General features: G+C 39.6%; 1 protein-coding gene across 4 annotated transcripts in view; it reads right to left on the bottom strand.

Moving 5' to 3' along the window:
• The window catches only part of SYNJ2 (synaptojanin 2), a 66,526-nt gene that overhangs the window by 35,478 nt on the left and 10,706 nt on the right, over window positions 1-20,342 (bottom strand). For 2 of the 4 annotated variants that reach the window (XM_062640841.1, XM_062640840.1), the window contains exons 3-5: window positions 13,489-13,759; window positions 10,876-11,101; window positions 1,587-1,670 (exon numbers count right to left, since the gene is read on the bottom strand). In XM_062640841.1, coding sequence (XP_062496825.1) covers window positions 1,587-1,670; window positions 10,876-11,101; window positions 13,489-13,759 — 581 coding nt within the window. Of the gene's footprint in view, window positions 1-1,586; window positions 1,671-10,875; window positions 11,102-13,488; window positions 13,760-20,342 lie in introns of those variants that run through there. The other 2 variants (XM_062640842.1, XM_062640843.1) reach the window with 2 other exon arrangements.

The following is a 20,342-nucleotide window of genomic DNA, read 5'->3' as shown; positions in this document are numbered from 1 at the left end:
AACAAACCACATCCCTTCGCCAGCTTCCTCTAGCAAATATCCCACAGTGCCTCACACGAGTATGCTGCGTGCCCAGCATTCTTTCTGCCCTTCCCTCAGCAGAAAAGCCTGCAGTTATGCCAGTTCCATGGGTTGAGGGTCCCAAGTTCTTTCGTCTTTCATTATTTGCACAAACTAAAAAAGCACCAGAACGGTCCTTTCAAAATAGGAAGGAAGAAATCCTGTGTCATCAGTCTAATAGGACTTTTAATACATATGTCAACATACAGGAGCCCTAAACTCCTTTTGAATTACAGCTATTGTTATTACAGTATGAGGGAGCTTCTTTTGTCTCCAAAAACTACACTGCTAATTATTTATAGGATCATGCATTGTTTCCCGTACTTCATCATCTTCCTTTGTTTTTCATGAGGTTAGTTTCTGCAATTCTTTCTAACATCAGTGTCAGCACATTCACATCCAAGGAGTAAGAGTTATGAGTATTCACCACATAAATGAAAGCTGCATATCTAATCCAGATTAGGCAAAAAGGCAGACTGTGCCCCTAATAAAAAACTGAAAATTCTGTTTAACTAGAGATGCTACCCACTAGCCAAAAATACTTCAGGAAAAGCTCTTTGGCTTCATAACATATGGAACAACAGTGCTGGACATAGCTACATCATGGGCAGGGCATGTGCATGACCATATGGGCAGACCTGCTTTATAAAAAGAAGCAAGTGTGGCAATGGATGGTGCTAACAGACAACACTACAGACCTTTTAGTCACCTTTCTTTTGCCCTAAATCTAGTAGCTCTGAATAAAGCCTAGGTACTAGATTTAATGACAAGAAAGTATCAAACAATCTTTAAAGTATCTAAAAAACCAGTTATTTTATGCATTCTCCCTACTAATGTATACGTAAATAAATGTATACTCATTCCAATTGCTTATGCCTCTGTTAAGAGAATGCAAAGAGTTCTAGGATGATTCTTATTTGATCTTGTAACTGTATATAAAATGTAAGTCACAGATGAAATGTAAGCCGCTAGGCTTGATGAATTTCCTGACAAAACCCTGCATCTTTGCCTTGCAGAAGATCAGATTAGATTATCATCACCCTTTTGACTGATATCCAGCAAACACACCATCCAGACATTATATTTTGTTTCAAGGTAATGTACTCCTAGAGAGTTCTTGGTATTCCTAGATACTCCAAATTTTACTGGGGAGGTCAGTATCATCAAGCCAACCGAGCATTTTAGAAGGAAAGGTTATTCCAAATTAAACTGAAAATGTTATAAAGATACTGCTGCAAGTTTCATCTTAGGACATTAGAACACAATCCCTTACAAACAGTTCCCTGTAGAGGCACACAAACACATGAAAATATTAAACATAACTATAGGCATTTGCCTGATATAGTTCTGTTTATCTGAACATGCAGAATTTTCTACAATGTAAACCTAAAATGGCAGAGCTCAGCATTTTCACTGAATGAACTTTGCAGCTCTTTAAAAAAAACCTCCAACTAAATTCTATTGAAGCTCTGAACTACAAGTAGCAAGAGAGATAAGTAAGGTAGGCTTTTTGATTGTATGTTTACCTGAAGCCCCAGTTGCTCCCAGAACAGTGGAACAGAACCTCTGATCTGCACAAAGGAAGAGACGTCATCATCCAAGTAAATAGTCTGCAATAAAGGGAAGGAGTTCTGCAGTTAGATCTATCAGTCTGTGACCTCTTCTTAAGGTGACAGATTACGACACCGAACTCAAAGGGTAAAAAAAGTAAACCATGTATCTCGCTGTATCCACTTACTGCTCAGCCACTTTTCCATAGTCTCACAGGCAGTGGAACAAAGCACAACGTATTTGCTTTCATGTCATCGCAACAGACTCAATTCACTACTCACCAGAAATAACAAAAAATTTAAAACACTAACACTGCAAAGAAGAAAGGAATCTTTCATCCACAATGAAGACGGATTTGGTCTGCTAGTGGAGACGCTCCGGAAGACCAACCATATACTCTCACTGTGTCTCTCTCAAAACTTAACTGTGCAAAATGTCATTGCTCCTTGTGACCGATGACTGGTAATGCCAGGTGTGGGATAAGCTTATCTCTTGCTTTATTTTCTATTTCTTATTGCACTGCGTGTTGTGCCTTGTCAGTGTCCAAATAAGCCAGCAGCTTTGCCACTCCCATTCTGAGATACAGTGAACAGCACATGATCTACTTCTTTTCGAGGAGGCTTACAGTGAGAGGCTTCAAATTCCCTATTTCCTTCCCTAACCAGACCTTAAACTCTCCCTTAATATATGCTCTTAGGATCACTGCTAACAAGCTGATTTTGAATCAGATCTATGCTACGCAGAAAGGTTGACTGTCTCCTTTCCCTTACCCCTCCACCAGCCCCCAAGCAAATGTTACATTATATGTCAACTTAGCACAAAAGGTACTATCTTCAGACCCAGTATGACCACAGAGCAACTGTGCAAAGCCTGGCTCACTCCCCTGACCTATACTTAGTAATGGAATCCTGGCTGTTTTCCATGGAAGATATATGATACACATGATACACATCTCTGTTATCTCATGCATGACAATGAGTCTTCTGCAGCCCTGTGGAGGAATGGTATCCAGGTCATCCAGGTAGCTGCTTCTCTAAGCATACTGTATCACTTAGCACAACTGCTGCCAGCCAGCTAGTAGCTCCCAAAATAGAAAAGAACATGAAAATAGGTTATTCTACAGCTTGAATGTGGTTTGTGCTTTTAGGTTTGCCACTAGAAGTGCTTGCTGGGTGGCCCAGGGGAAGTGCGTTAATTTACATTGACTTCTCATATTTATATAGTCACAACCAGTGTATAATTCTTAGAGCTACACATGTGAAAAGAAGCAGTATATAGCTACACCAGAGAGGTGGGTATTTAAATATTCTGTCACCAGTTTTATCTAACTAATCTTTACAATATTTTTGCAGAGCATTTACAACTATCCCCATTTCACCAAGAAGAAAGATTTAAGAGGCTTTGTCAGGGGCACTGTGTCAGTGTTAGAATGATGGCTTGCCCAGATGTAATGCAAAACTGTATGTTTTTATGGTTTTGGCCTCACACTAATGAATTAGGAAACCTTCTCTGTCACACTGCATCCTTGTGCAATCCCTTGCAAGTGAGGGAGTTGCTCAGAGAAGCTTTCTTGCAAGGCCTGCCTCACTTCGAGTAACACGGCTCCTATAAAACGCTCTCCCAATAAAGTTTTCTAAACATTGATGGTACCTGCGTGCAGGAGCTAATAACCATGGGAACACACTGGTGCGCCTGTTTGCAGTTCTGTGCTCAGAAGCATTTGTCCTGCAGCTGGACTACAGGTGGAGTGAACAGGCCCACCTTCTTTCTCTTTATCACATCCTCTCTGGGACAGGTTGCACCAAAATGAGTCAGTGACTTCCAAACACTGAATCACAGTCATGGAGCTAATCCTAAGGTAAAGCAAATTTCTGTAGCTCCACTGACAGCCTAGCATTATCCTGACTCATACTAAATGAGGATCAGGTCCTGAATCTATGCAAAAAAAGAGTCAAGACTGGCTCACTTCAAAATGTGACAATAGTCATCACCTTAGAGATGAATGAGTTGAACTGAAATATCTAATGATGATGAATACAGAAAAGATTTTTATGAAGTACAATTTGGCCACTCAGGCAGCTTGCCACAGAGGTTTACCTTTCTTTACAACCTTCTGAACATTGCTGTTTCCGTAACTAACTGAAAAATCCAAAGCTCAAGTATTTCTCTTTGACCAGCTCTTTCAGAAGTCCCAGCTGCAAATTCTCCAGACCCACTGATTAAAAGATAGTAATAATAATTCTAATTTTAATACTTTCAGTTTAAAATCTTGCTGAGCTACAGTTTAAATGGAAAGTATTTCATCAGTTACAGACTATGAATATATATACCTGCCTTCTTTATGCCAAATACAAAAGAAAAATACTGATCAAACATTTCTGCCTTTCTGCATTAACAGATGCTCATATTTCCACTTATTAGTGATTCAACATCATAAGAGTTAACAGATGTTAGTTACTACTATCACTCATATTTTCTTTTCATTGGTTTTCACCCACTACCTCTTCTAACTGTTTTTGGCTCTATTAAGCTGTCCTTTTGGAGAACTTAAAAACAACAACAACAAAAAGATCAAACTGTTTGGGAATCATTCCTGTGATCTAAACAGGATGCCCACACCCTGATGTGATGGGCTAGGGGTTCCTCTACCAAGATGGGGTCTAGTACAGGACTCTCCTATGATGATAGGGCATTTTAAAGAAACTGACATTTTTATGCACATTGCCATGTAGCCTTTAGAAATTCAGATGAGGTTTCTGAACTGGGAGCATGGCCCCTCCAGAGTCATTCACAAGGAAGTTCTTGGCATTAGCACATTTTTTTTTAACTTTCACTTACAGGGCTCATCGTCCTGTTCTCTGGAGCAATCCTGTGCTCTTTCACAATCCTCTCACCTCATTCTTGTGATGCAGATGAGTACAAAATAACTTTCTTCCAAGCTGCACAGAGTTGGGAAAAGACCTAGTGTTTTTAATGAGTGGGAGACTCACCAGAATTACTTTTCTGTCAGTCATTCCTTTCTTAAACAGACTGTACCCATTAAGCATTACAACTATGCAAACCTTCCCTGAATTTCAGCAATACCTACTGTCCTTCATTCACTACTCCAAGGAACACAACCCCTGATCTTGACATTGCCTTCCATTGTATATGCTCCTTGACCTTACACAGTAATCGCAGCAACAGCTTTCCTACCAGCAGACTTGTTAAGTAAGCAGGTTGAAAGACTGAGATTAAGACTTTCCAATTCAGGAATGGACATAAACTGAACACGCATGTACACTATAAAAACCCCATTCGTTAAAATCGTAAATAAGCACTGATAATGCATCCATGTTAAAATTACAGTCACAAATAAAAGCCTTGGGTGGCATGGTTTAGTGTGAGGTGTCCCTGCCCATGGCAGGGGGTTTGGAACTAGACGATCTTAAGGTCCTTTCCAACCCTAACGATTCTATGATTCTATGATTCCAACTTTTGACGCTTATTCAATTCCAAAATTTATGCACGGATAAGTACAGAATTTCTTTTCTCATATTCCTCCAAGCCTTGATCATCTTTCACTCACAATGTTTTTTTCTACAAGCACATATCTATCCCACTTGTTATTCTAGTTTTGATTTTATTACCCCATCCTCTATCAGTCCGTTTCCCTTATTCTAAGTCACAACACAGAAGATATATTCAATTTCCAGAATTTTCCTGTCCTCCATTTTCCTTAACTCATGGACAAGAAATACATCCAAGAACATTAGACTGTTTTTTCTGTAAACATTCAACAACAATCACATTATATTTTAGACAACGCTTTGTCATTATAGTTGATACAGACTGCTAAATCCCTGTCTTTGGGCTTCATAATACTATTGTGGAATCCTATCTTTGTCTTAGATCCAAAATGACAGCAAGTTGTTGCCTACTTGCCTCAAGGCGAATGTTCATTCCTATCAAATTCTCAAAACACTTGACGACCACTTCATTAATCTCAAAGGATCTAGTTCATAGAACAATCCAATCCAGTTAGCTGGTTGGATTTTCAGACACATTTCCTGCAGTTTCCCACCTGACAACATAGTAGCAACTGGATACTTAACCCAAGTGGAGGACCTCTTTGCCTTGATAATAGATTGCTTGTCCTCTGACCTCTGGTGTTAGAATTTGCCATGTTAGACTCTTTTTGTGGTCCCTTTCTCTGACTCCAGGATCAAGCGTGATAGTTCTGACTGTTCAAAAGGATGTTTCTCAATCCTTCTTTTCTGTTGCTTATGGCCAGACCTTGCCCCTGTGACCCAAGGGTCTTTCCTAACAACACAAACTTCCTGCACCGGTACTGCTAGTAAGCTTCTGAGCAAGAAGCAAACTGATACTGCTTCTGAGCAACAAGTAAACATCCACATCAACCAGCTGGTATTCTAATCCCAGCATGCTATGCCCATTCATCACTTGGAATAATTTATTTACTAATCTCCATCACTCAGCTTCATCAGAAATAAACAACTATTCAGTCACAACTTCAAACAGCAAAATTCTTTACAGACTCGAAGGGCGCACAGAGAAACCATCCATCCATGATAAAACAGATACTCACAAGGCTTGTTTTGTGATTCCCCGCTCTGCCACACAACCCACAAAGAGCATGGATAACAGATGGCCTAAACATATCTCTCCATGAGTTCCTTTAGCCCAGACCACAGGATCCAAGAATATACTTGCCAAAATAATGCACTTTGCCCTGCCTGGGGCCATAATAAACTTGATCCAGAAAATAAATTAACTACATGATTGCATCCATTCCTCTCCTGGAGAGCTATCCAACATGGTCTAGGAGTTATTGTGAAATGGATCATTTTTCTTAATCCTCGCCTGACATTTTTTTCTTAAACTGGAAGAAAGGGAAGGTTAATCCAAATTCATGGCATTTCCTTTTAATACCTTGCCAAGGTTTCCATTTTCTTTCTCACACAGTTCCATGAAGGAGAAGACAACTGAAACCACTCATTTATCTTTAGTAAATTACAGTTGTTCCCCATAAGTCACATTATAAGATGTGAAGAGTTTAGCCTAACTCTTCAAAGGATAATTGGGAGAGGAGCTGAAATGTAAATAGTGACAGGCACACAAACTAAATGAAGAAAGCGTGCTTGTTTCTCAATCCTATCAGCAGAAAAGAATTAAAAGAATGTGATACAGTCTCAACTTTAAGGGATTACTAGAGAGGAAGAAAAGGTGAAGAGAAACATAAGCTATTACTGGGAAACATTAGGATTTTAAAACTACTTGAGGATTAACTGCAATACTGCAAGTAGAGAGGGCTACCACCCCATTACAAAATACTGGTAGCAAATCTGGAAGTACATGTTAGAGGGATTTAAAAAAAAAAAAAAAAATTAAATCCCTTTTCCTTTCACATTTTTTTTCCTTAAGTGTTTCCTACCTTTTTTCTTCCTCCTTTTTTCTTTGTAAAGATGCAAGCTAAATGATCAAACATCTGAAAGATCCTCTAGTAGCTTTTTTTTCTTTCTTTTTTTTTTTGAAAAGCAAAAGCGAAGCGAGATATTTAACTGTCTCCTCCCCTTCTTCTCAAACACGGTGAGTCACAGCAGTTAAGTGAGCCCACAAAAAATGACTCACTGCAGAGCTAAAATGCCACAAGGCTAACTCAGTGGGAGAAAAAAGCATACCATCTATGCATAAGAGAGTTGCTTGAAGATAAGACTAATTGTTTCTCCCTTTCCTAAAAAACAGAGAAATGTTAGAAGTAATTCCTACAAAAGGAGGAAAAGTCCTGGCTTTTCAGAATCCTTGGGTCTATTTATCGATGAAAGTGCACAGACAGCATGCCATTATACTGTACAGGCTGCAGTAAATGAAAACACAATGTTATTCAGCCAAGATATTACTTCATAAGCAATTAGTCAGTAGTCTACTATGAAAGTAGGAGAGAGTTTATTCTAGGACTCTTCCTTGGTAAGTGGATGGCAGCTTAAACTGGATCTCAGGCATCCCAGTGGTTAGCCCAACATTGCTTCCTTAGGACGTGCAGCTTGGTAAAACTAGTGTTTATCACCATTAGCAACAGCAACCTTCTTTTTTCCTTTAAAAACAAAAATCAAAACCACACAATCCTTTAAAAATGCAAACCCTTGTTAAAATTTTGAACCTACTAGAGCCTTTCACCCTATAACCATTCCACTCTTCTGCTTTTGCTTACCCAGTTGCAACACACAAAAACCTTCAGTCCTCCCACTTCACAGCAGCCCCTGGCTGAACAGGAACAAAGCACAGCAGTTCCTGTAACAGCTTGATCCAGGCCCAGCTAAGGCAGGCATTAGCAACTAAGTATTGCTTTGCCGCTCACCAGGAGCCAATCCTCAGGTTCTCTGCTGGGATGCAAAAGCCGTCTTATTTTTCATGCTAATCATTTGCAACATACTGTACTTCAGGAACATAATTAAATAGAATGAGTTACTTCTGACCCAACTAGTAAGCAGTATACCAGAAGTATTTCCCATAATTAGACAACTGCTAAGTGCAGTGCAGCAAACGTGACACTGATCTGAAAGAAAGCTGATAACCCTTTCTAACATTTTATTTTCTCTGCATTTCAGCAAGAGAACATTCTTCAAATCAGTAGTGCAAATGTACTTTGCACTAATGCTCATGAGAAGGCACTCAACTAAAATAGCAGACTGTACTATGTTATTACCTAAAATGGCATATGTCCCTTCTTCTGTTCCCAGATTCCAGGGGAAATTACACTTTTTGTTGGGCAGATCTGCATCTGCTCTCCCAGTGCACTGACAGACTTTCTAGAAAGATGTAGATGCTGCAGAACTTGCCTTGCAGTTGCTTTGGACAGAAGCACAAAAGAGAATTATTAGCAGAGAATTCAGAGGCTGACATTAGACCCAAGCACAGCAGGGGAAGAGTCTGGCATCCTATCAGCAGAACTTGTGGAAGCCTGAACGCTAAGTGGAAGGCTGCCAGGCCAGCCAACTGAAAATGCAGGCAAACCATGAAAAGAAAGGACATGAGCAAAGAGCCACCCACAATCCCGATGAGAACTCTGACCACTGTGCAAGAAATTCACATGTTGTGCATGCTTTGAGCATGTCTTGGGGATCAAGCCTCACCAGCAGGCTGGGTAATACCAGTCTGCAATTCCTCCTCCTGCATTCTGCTGAGCAATGCTGCATTGTATCAAGTCCAAGTTGTCCTCAGAAAGAACTGGGTGAAGAGGTTAAAGCTGCACCAGCAAGGCAACATCTTAAGAGGAAATTTTGAAAGCACCCAAACATTGCTGAATTTTGGACAAAGAGGAGACTGAAGGCATGCCTGCTGCAAGCAGTAGGGTAATGGAAAGGGTAGCACAACTGTAAGCTGCTACACTTACACAATGCCAGGAGGAAACGCTAGTGCTGACGTATGGGCCTTTTGAGAGGAGTATGCCACCCTCAGCAGTCAGGCACAGTCCTACAGTGACACAGCTATAACTCTCCTGGAACAAGTAATGACACAGAGAGTTTAAGTATCTCTATGCTACACTCACTGTGTCATGTAAAGATGTCTCTCCAGCCTCCCCTTATGAGCATCACATAAGCAATTTATTTTCATTGTATGTGCACCTGCATGTATATGACACATACATCACATATAAAAACAATCTACACTACATACAGTTTTGTGGATCTGCCCAGAAGACAATGAAAACAATGCAATTTAAGGAACAGATCCTTGTCCATTTTTGAAAACTACTACCAGCCAATTATCCATTTTGCTTACAGAGATATCCTTTTCTGTATGATGATTATGACTGCAAGTAATTACTCCTAGTCAAAAAGGAAAAAGTGATTACACTTGAATAAGAAAGTGTTCATTTCAGCTGGCGCTGAAGATCTCAGATTCTCCAGGGTCCACTGCTTTTTGTTCACTTTCAAGGTAGTAAGCTAAACCATGTGTAATAAAACCAACTGACTGTTATGTCGTTAGGCTGTGCCAATTAAGGCAGCCTGCTGAATGCATTTCACTCATATATTTTGTCTCAACATCGACTGGAAATAAAATTTTTATCATTTATGTATAACTGTGTCATACCACTTCTCACTGGAGAGGATCACCCACAAAGCAAACGGGAATATAAAGCAAAGTTTCTTCCAAAATGAGTTGTACTGAAATTTGCTTAACTGAGAAAATAGTGGGTTTTCTTCATTTACTCTACTAACTGAAGGTGATTTGACTCCCAGCTAACACAGCTCCTTTGCTGTGCAGCTTCCTCTTAACTAGAATGATATATTTGAGCTCTAATTCTTCACCACAGCAAGTAATAAACTACCTACATTCTATAAATGTTGTCCTCACTGGTCTGCTAAAGTCCTGTGAGACAGGAAGTTAAAAATCATCCTCATTTTATAGCTGAAAATAAAATTGTACAAAGAAGTGATGGCTTCAATCCAATAAGGCAGACTTGAAGGACAAATATTTACCACAAGATTTTGTATGATTCTAAGTGACTTCATTAGAAACAAAAGCAAATCCCAAGCTCTAGTCTTTGCTGAAAATCACCCCCAGCATCTCTAACCAAATTCTTTTACATTAGTGTAGATACAGTCGTGCCACTGTAGCGCAAGAGACTTTCAATGGCTAATGCAGCAAACCTGATGGAATGACCTAACAGTGTTATTTAAAATGAACGAAACAGAAATGAAGCATAGAGACCATGACTTTATAGAAAATCTTTCAAACTAGTTCTTCTCCAATATTCTATAGCATGGAAAACACAATGAATTTTAGAAAAATGCACTTTAAAATGTCTGCAGAATGCATAAAAGTGTGACACAGGTTATGGAACAGATTTGAAAACATTATTTTGTTTAATATATGAGCCTCACGACTGATAACTAGTAAGTTTCATAAGGCTGAGAAACTCACTGTTACACATGCTGATTTCACATGTATTAACACACAGAGCTCTCTGAAAGGTTTAAAACCCCATGTCTGTATTTCACTACACTATCAAAAGGCCAGACTTCTGCATTCAGGAAAGAAAACATAAGTATTAGTGAAAACCGTGTGCATGGAAAGTCAGAAACCCAGAAAAAGAACAGATTGCAAAGAAATGCTGAATGGGCACGAACAAATGTAACAGCATTTTAAACATTCTTGGAAAAAACACTTGCTGAGCTCCTCTAATTCTTGTTGGAATTTCTGCCCCACTTAAACTTGAGTGGAATGAATTATTCAAAGCTAGTGGATACATGCACTTACCTGCTCTGTCTCAACAAAGTTGGACACATGTCCGTCATCATTGACCCCTCGAATGTGAAACCGGACACCAGCTCGCTCACAGCTGATGCGAGAGATGAGGCAGGCTTTTGCCTTCTTGTGGGAAGCATAAACAGTGCGAATGTCCACTACCCCACACATCACTTTCAGTAACCAGTCAGAGCAGTTCACCTGGTAGTGTTTGAAGGGCACGTGCAATAGCTGGTTCCTGAAAGGTTCAACAACATACAGATACATTACTGAATAAACTAAGACAGACAGCCGTGGGTGTCACCCCACAATAATCACTAACTGAAGCAATTAATGTTTTGTGACCCCTTTTCTGTTGTACCTTTATCCAAAACCACAAAATATCAGAAAGAAATCCTTGTGAACTACTACAGTGGACGGAACATGGCAAACTGTAATAGCACAGCTACCACCAAGGTGCTGTCCTTACATCTTGTACCTCTCTCTCATAAATTCAGATGCAAATGTCACCTCTTTCAGCTCCAGAAATACACTGAAATTTAGTAATCTTTTTCATAAATGACAGTGCTGTCAAGCTAATTACTTTCTGAATAATGTTGCCTGGACCACTTTAGCGTACACTATAGGTTGAAGAGCCATTTTAAAATCCACGAAGATTTTCAGGAAAATTTTTCCAAGCAGAAACTGGACCCATAAGTCAACAGAGATACTGCAAAAAGCGCTACTAAAATTAAGAGGAATGTCTGTTTTAACCTTCAATTTATTTTAAGATCAACAACCCAAGAAACCTATCATGCCTGGTTAACAGTGACGCTAGCCTCTTCTATTATGATGGTTTTCCAAAATGTGCCTTTAGTCACAGATGAGGGCCAAGAAAATCCCTTTTATGATCATATATTGCTCAGTAATACAAGAGTTATTACATCTAGCAAAACCCCTGAAGAATTGTTCTTCTAGAGTACAGCATTTCTCTGAAAAAGGTGCAAGTCATTCTTACCTTTAAAAACTAAATATGTAACTGAAAAAGCAGCTCTAAAAAGATTTTGTATCTCTTCCACCTCCTTCCCCTAGCTTTACTCACAGACTCACTCAGATTAATTCCAGCAGATGATTTTTGTTGTTGCAGTGCATTTAACAGGCACTTTGTGCTGCCTGTAACTTAGGACATTGGACACTTTTCATTGTGTAACTATTTATTCCATTGTTTACTTCTCTAAAGAACCTACTTTTCGGCCCAATATCTCCAATATCGCGTAATTGCCTCAAGATAAATTTTCTAAATGTGATGTTGTCACCATCCCTGTTCTATAACATAAGAATGGAATCTCCCTAACGGTTACTTCTAGATTAGCCAGAACAGCAAAGAGAGAAAGTTCAAACACCTATCTTACAAGAAAAGAAGTTTCAAAAGACAGAACAGGTAAAAAGAGCTGCTTTAAAGGTTGTTTCTTTATTAAGGGATACTGCCATCCTAGGATTTTCATCACAGGAATATAGTTCATTTGTGCCACGTGTCTGACTTGACATGCTTGGTGAACTCTTTGAGAGGGATGCATAATTAGCACAGGTGAAAGAAAGTTTTATGTATCTCTCTCTTCTGAGTTAAACTCAAAACACTAGATCTTACTAGCCAAAACCGCATCATGGCTAGAAAGCTTAGCCAGGATGAACTGCTCTCTCATTTTTATTTATCATCCACTATGAACTTTTTTTTTCTTATTTAATGTTCACCTACTTTGGACCACAGGACTCATCACACATTCTAGCAGCAGACCCGCATTTAACTCTGCCAGTTATTTTCCACCTACATCATATAACCCTCGTGTATTTCCAGTACAACCATGCTTCCTGTGTGACTATCTTTTTGTTTAAAAAGAAAAAAAAAAGAGGGTATGGAAATTCAAGCATTCTGCCAGAACTGTAAAGCAAAAAAACTGAATTAAATCAATGTTGAACCCACCTAGGGAAGACAAAACCCAGCATTGTGTGTTCTCCTTTCTACCCAACTGATACTTACCGCAACAAAAAATACTGTTTCTTTGCTTTGTAAGCACAAGAAAGTAAGAAGTACAGAGCAGTGTATCACAGGAGTTTTCTTCCATGCAACACATTTACATTGCGCTGTAAACATATTAATATTGATGTTTTCAATATAAAAACTGAGGCATATTACTGAAACATTAAACTACAGATTTTCAGTGCCCACACTTTTAAGAAATACAAGATACGTCAGCACAGCTGATGGGACTGAGGAACAGTTCAAGTGCAGGTTCCTATTAGATAACTTTTAAAGCAAATTATTATAAAGAACTGCAGGGGAAACTATTCTTGACATCTAGAGACACGTTTCTGTAGTGTGAGCAGTACATCCTGTGTTTCCTTAAAAACACAAAATGTTGTCATTACAACTGCATTTCACTATCAGATTAATTTTAATTAAAGAGAAGTTACACATTTGGTCCAGGTTTACCCTGAATTCACTAAGGCCACATGCCCTCTAAAATGACATGACAATGAGATGAAACAAGGTGTACCTGAAATGCATTTATTTCCCTTTGAGAATGTCTGACCAATAAAATACAGGTAAGGATAACAGAAGACTTTGGTATAACATGCAGTACTAACCAGAAGAACGAGTTACCAGATTCATAGTGGTTATCACCCTGCTTCTGAGCCCGCACAGTCAGGTCAAAGTTTGAGCCTGCATTAGGCCAGGAGAAATAGAACATCCCAGAGTTCAGGATTTTCTTCAAGGCAGTAATGCGCTCCTCTTCCTTGGTTTCTTCCTGGAGAGGACAGAAATCTGTTGCAGTAATTTTGTAAACTTCAGCATCCAGGATTTTTCCCACCGATGTACAGCCTGTCACCAGGACCAGAAAGTGCAGCCGGGCATTACCTAGAAGGTGAGGGACAGTTACAAAAGGGTTACAGGTGGACACAGGCTATGCCATTTTGCATCAGTCCTGTCATATGCAGTGCTGACAGGGCTCCAGCAGAGGCCAGTATCTTTGCTTCGGAAGAAAACAAATACAAAAAATGGGCTATTTACATGTCTGGATTCCTTTTGACTGCAGGTAAGTAAGTGCAATTGCATAATACTCCACACTACTTCTACACTCTCATCCTTTGTTGCATTAGACTGCTTTCCCACGTACTTTATGAAGTGCAATGAGCTTGGTGTTGGGACACTACTCAAAAATCAAATTTTGACACCCTAGAGAATATATGTTTTCATTGGATATGATTGAAGGGAAAGGTAAAAGACTCATCACATATGAGATAACGTGTATTCTTTGTTATGCATTTTTCAACTGACTTCTGAATTTTAAAGATATGAAGCATTCAGGTTTCTTACTGGCTTCAGCCGAACCTGGGCATGTCCAGCCATTCAGAAAGTTTCAGTATTATGAATTCTTTAAATTTTCCTTTTTATGTCACAGAAGAGTGGACACAATTAGATGACACCCTCAATTATCACTAGAAAAATTCCAGCTGTGAAACAAAGTGTGTAATGGGTTGGAACTAGAAGGTCTCTAAGGTCTTTTGGATCTTCCAACCCAAACAATTCTATGATTCAGGGCCTAAAAACTAAAAGATAAATTTTGAAGCTTCAGAACACCTCTGTAATCAGATCTCTCATACACAGTAGGATTTCAACTGTTGCTTGTTCTTGCTGAAATGATAATTAAGAAACAGTAGAACAATTGCTCTGAAAACACTGGTTTTGCTCAGAAAAACTGTTTGATTCACTTAAGTTGGTCTCTAATGGAGACAATGTCATCCCATTCACTCCAATTAGTAAGAGAAGGTGGGAATGAGCCAAGATTTATTGTTCTAGCATAGCAGAAACAGCAGCTGACCTGCCAAGAGCAAGCTAAGTAGTACCCTTTGTAGTACAGCCCTTCAACCCTCCACAGTGGCCCACTGTCTGAAAATGCAGACCAACTTTCACACACCAACTAGGTTTTTTTTCTGAAGCAGGGGAGTCCTTACTCCCAGATCACAGGCTGGCTACAGAAACTTGAGTTAAGAGTGTTTCTCAGCAGGGCCAGAATATTTGCGTAGGCACATGGGACTGGAATGGAAGGACAAGGTGGGAGATCGGCTCTTACTCATTCTGTTCTGCTGACTCCAGTTTTGCATAAAGGCCAGTGTAGGTGGTATTTACTAAAAAGCTCTCTTCGTCACATTTCTTTCTCTAACAAGGGTATGCTGTGTTCTCCTTCTTGAGTGCTTTTAAGAAGTACGTTTCCTGTACTTTTCTAGATGACACCATAGTGGAGAGTTAGAAATACATAAAACCTGACAGCTTATTCCTCCTTTGCACATGAGTGTGCATAATTATAAAGGATTAAGAATAGGAGATACATCAGTTACCACCATGTTAGTTCATACCTGACTAAATACTGCCTTGCAGCCTCCAGAAGGGGTTAGGAGGAGCTGGCTGTCTCCTAGAATAGCTAATAGTTTCTGTGAAACCACGAAAACTGATCAGGTCTAAGTAAACATCACTTATGAGACTCTGGAAGCAATGTAAACAAACAGTATTAATATGGCTCACTATCAGCTTCAGTGACAGAAAACCAGTAGTGGCACACTCGGAGCTGTCTGACTGGGATGCTGAGACAAAAAATATGAACACTTTCATTGGCTCCACTGACACTGGATCTAAACTAAACAATTCTCTAGTTTAAGATGGCAATTAGTAGGACTAAAGCATGACAAAAAAACCAATCAAAATCTACATGGTTTTGCCTCACCTAGAAACTTGCTGTCCCTTAGCAGAGACTCTAGACTCTTTTTACTACCTCCTGCACTCATAGAATCATGGAAGAGTTACAGTTGGAAAGGACCTTAAGATCACCAAGTTTCAAACCCCCTGCCATGTGCAGGGACATCTTGCACTCATCCCCAAAAAGGAAGACACATCTACACATGCAGGCATCCAGCATCTCCACTCCCCCAAATCCCTAGCTAATAGGCTCAGAAATAGTAATCACAGCTAACAAGCTACTGCATTGTCCCTAAACCATCAGAAGACTAACAGCTTTCTGAAGCTGTAACGCTCTACCCTGACGTTGTGCAGTTAACCCCACATGAGAGTTGGGTTTGTTCTGCCTGGAAAAGAAATGGCTCTGGGAGACCTTAACTGCAACCTTTCAACATATAAAGGGGCCTTACAAGGAAGATGGAGAGAGACTTTTCACCAGGGCCTGTAATGACAAGACAAGGGACAATGGTTTTAAACTGAAAGAGGGTAGGTTTAGATTGGATATAAGGAAGACATTTTTTACAGTGAAAGCGGTGAGACACTGGAACAAGTTGCCCAGAGAAGCTGTGGCTGCCCCATCCCTGGAAGTCTTCAAGGCCAGGTGGGAGGGGGCTTTGAGCAACCTGTGAATTGAGCAATCTAGTGAAAGCTGTCCCTGCCCACAGCAGGGGGGTTTGACTAGATGATCTTTAAGGTCCCTTCCAATCCAAACCATCCTATGATTCTATACACATGGAATAAATTTCTTTACAGCAGTCCAAATCATGGAACAACCTTCAGGCACTTTTCAAGATAGCTTTCAAAGGAGGCAGGCTGGCAAAGGAGTTCACAGAGCCCAGAAAGTTGGAGTAAAAGGAAGAGACAAACAGATTTAAGCTACAACAGAGCTAGTCTGCTTCGCTGCTTTGTCCTCCTAGACTGCTCTGTGAGCTGAGGTGGTCTTCATATCAACTCTGAAATATCTGATTCGCTTAAATCCCTCAGTATGCTAAAAAAACCAGCCAGAATGCATAAATCCTACAGCACCACAGCCCCAGCTTGATAAAACAATCTGACTCTGTGACTTGGAAAAAAGTCCCAAGCCCTTTCCCCTGACATCATGTTCATCCCAGGTAGTATTTGGACAGTGCTCCTGGGAATCAGCTCTGGGCTATCACTGCAATGCCTGTGGGAGGAAGATCCCTGGCTGATGTACATGCCACTCTTGGCACAGGGAGCAAGCTAATCACAGTATCATATTGACAGGGCTCAAGCCTGTGCCCTGCCTCATTTTTACTCACAGCACAGATAAGTCAAAGGATCCTGAGCAGGGGTAAGGCTCCCGTCAGCCTTTCACCCTTTTAGCACCTCACACAGCAAAATTAATGCTACCGAAATACTACTCTGCTATTTGTCCTTTAATCATGTCTCCATTAAGGTCTAAGAAATTACTCACCACTAAGCTATACAGCTATACACAGTGAAAAAAGGCTTTTCCCCATCTTCCCCTTTTTGCCATCAAAATCAGTTTATGTCTGGAAATTTCTTTTTTCAATCACAAACGTTTTTTCTCACACTGTTTCCCCTCAACCCAGGCTGACAATGATTTTAAGTAAACTACATTGGACAAGTTCGTGATGGAAATTGTAACTATGCTACCTCCACTCACACTTTCTCCTAGGCATTTTGTCAGATAGAAAATGCTATTCCAAGGAATAAAACAATAGCATTACATATCCAAAAAGAATCTAATACGGCAGAAGCCTATTACCAGCCACAGGAAAAATGCTTCTGTTTGCCAGTCACTGAAAGTCTGGTTATCATTATGGACATATTAAAGCAAAAAATCAGTCCATTTACTTCTAAATTTAAACTTTAAAAAGTCAATGTGGTTTCTTTTCTGTTACATAAATGTCAACAAGCCATAATCTTTCCTGTTGAAAATAGATACTTAACATGGAAACAGCTGTATCAACTACAACCCTACCTAAATGTATTTAAATTTAAGGGTAGCAATTGCTTAAATTGCCTCAATCAGGATGGATGTTGCTACTGGATCAAGCAGGTTTTATAACAAGCAACATTAAAATGAACTTTCACCATTTCTAAAAATTGCAGACACTGAGTTTTTTGGTAATTGTTCATTCATTGCAAGGAAAATAACATTTTTAGCTGACAAGAATTTACTGAAAAATTCTTTTAGCTCCTAAACAATAAATTTTTATTATCCAGTAAACCTCACAAAAGAATGTAAGAAGTTGCATTCCTTGTTTACTACACCCATCCCCCAGAAAAAAAGAAAGAAGAACAAAAAAAACCAAAACAAACAAACAAAGCAAAGCAAAGAAAACAAACCACAACAACAACAAAATCCTGCTATCAACACAACATGGAATTTCCTATGGTAGATTTGTGAGGCCATGGCACAAGAAATAAATTATTTTTTAAATTAAATTGGTTTTGCTAAGCACACTGTGAAAATATCACAGCTTTAATCACAGAATAAACTAGGTTGGAAAAGACACCCAGACATTCCTTAAAGCTAGACGGTATTTCCCCTTAGAACAATCCAGACTACTCCATTAATCCCCGCAGCCTTAGCTTTTCAAAACTGCAGCTCACTACCATTTCCAGTTCTGTAATTATCTTAAAAATACTGCTTCTTTTAAAGCTTCCAGTGAAACTCTTTTTATGCAAGTAGCACTTGAAGTACCAGACTAACAGCTATCACAACACCAACGCATCAGTCAGTCCAGTCAAATCCACCTGGCAGCATTATTGAAAGCATATCGCAGGGTTACAATCTTTGAGAGGAGCCAAACAGTGTTCAAAGTATTTATGTTTCTTCTGCTCATAACATCAACAGCAACATGGAAAAAAAAACATGCTAAAGCCATGAAATGAACAGTCACCCCCCCTAAGTGTAAGCTCAAATAGGTCAGGAAGCTGAGTTTTAAAATGCTGGCAGTGGACCCTCAAGAGGAAATGAAGAATTAACACTACATCAGTTCCCTATGTTCAGTGGCCCTGCCAGTACTACCACTGCAGCTAGCCCACAAAGACTCCCAGCTCCCAGGAGCTCCGCCCATATCTAGAGTAAGGGAGAGGCCAAACTCCATCCTTACTTCTTGAAACAGGAGCCCAACGGTTCCTATAAAAAATTTTTAAAAAGTAACTAATTGAAGTGCACTTGGTGGAAAAATTATGTAATTCTGCCTTGATTTCATGTGCAGTACAGCAGCAGAAAGCATGTTATATTCAGCTGACAGCTGCGAAGTACATGATGAATGGGGCCAGCACTAAGGCAAATAAAAAGCAACCCAAAAAAATGGAAAACCTTTTCCTGTGAAGTGATGAAGATTCCAGGTCTGGCTCTTAAAACTTCAGCTTGTACCAGCAACCACATCAGCTGCAAACTGCTTACCAGGCCCCCCACCCTGGAAAACAAAACTTTTTTTTTTCCTTTAACTTTTACGAGTAACGTACAGCTCTGCTTCATATTTGCCTTTCTAAACTTTACACATGATGTAATTTAGGATTTAGGAATATAAAAACTGCAATTGAAGATCACAACTGTAGAAATGGCCCTCATTTCCTCAGGATGCAATCCGCAATGTTTTAAAGCAATCTCTGAAATAATTTTAAAGAAAGTGAAGTGTTCCTCACTGGCCACTTTCCACAGCAACACATCTATGAAAAAGCAAGACCCATCTACAGTACTAAAGGATAAAAAACCAGTATTTCGAAGCTTATGGACCATATTTTGCTCTCAGGTAGATAGGTATAAACATTCATGCATTGTGGCCAACACCATTATTTTGCCCTGTTACAGCTACCACAACCGACTGTAAAGAACACTTTCAAAGAAATGTGAGAATTGTTTTGCTCACAGCAGTATGTGCTGAATGCCCTTTCATCAGGTTGCACAAGTGAGGCAGAGGATGGAGAATATTTGGCATAGGAACAAGACAAAAATAACTCGCATTCACTTTTTCAAAAGCTCTTGTGAAACCAACTGCCTTAATCCATGTTGAACAGGAAATGCAGTTCTGGTACGTCACACACTACAATAATAAGATGCAGCTTCTGTATTTAACCTGCCTACATGACTCAAGGCAATTGTTTCCACTGCAGTTTATATTGCCTATTATAAGCTGCAGTGGAAAGGAGGCAACATTCAATTCTTATTTTGTCCTTCTTAACTGTGAGTATTTCACTACAGACTGCCTTTTTCTTTGTAAAATTAATTGACTCCAGTTTTTGCTCTTTCTCCATTCTAATGCAGTCATGCCATTGCCTTGTGTTCCCTCAGCCTGTACCGTCACCATTCCACACATACCTCCACTTCACTTTATAGTCCTCCAAAAAACAATTTGCAAGGTATCATTGCCTCTTCTGCCTTCAAAATTAGCAATAGAACACAGCAGAGGAACAGATTCTAACCATCTAGCTGAAAACCTCTGAGGAAATCTATAGCAGACTTAAGAAAAGAACCAAGATTTTCCAAACTACAGTTTTAGTCTGAAAGATACTCCTCCCTCTTCTAAATGGGATTACATTATTAGGAAATGTTCAAAAGGAATAGAGAACAGGTACTTAGTTGCCCTTTTTGCCTTTAAAACCTCTTCCTTTCAACTAAACATTGTATATGTGCAAGAGCAGAAGTATATGCACAGTCAAATGAATTCAGAATGACTCCCCAAATACAGCAGCTGTATTAAACTAAACA

The sequence above is a fragment of the Pezoporus occidentalis genome, unplaced genomic scaffold (genome assembly GCF_034315485.1).
Source record: "Pezoporus occidentalis ecotype Australia unplaced genomic scaffold, CSIRO_AGI_Poc_V1 ctg67, whole genome shotgun sequence".
Lineage (NCBI taxonomy): Eukaryota > Metazoa > Chordata > Aves > Psittaciformes > Psittacidae > Pezoporus > Pezoporus occidentalis.
Note: the sequence above shows the minus strand (reverse complement) of the source record. Positions and strands in the feature narration are given on the sequence as shown.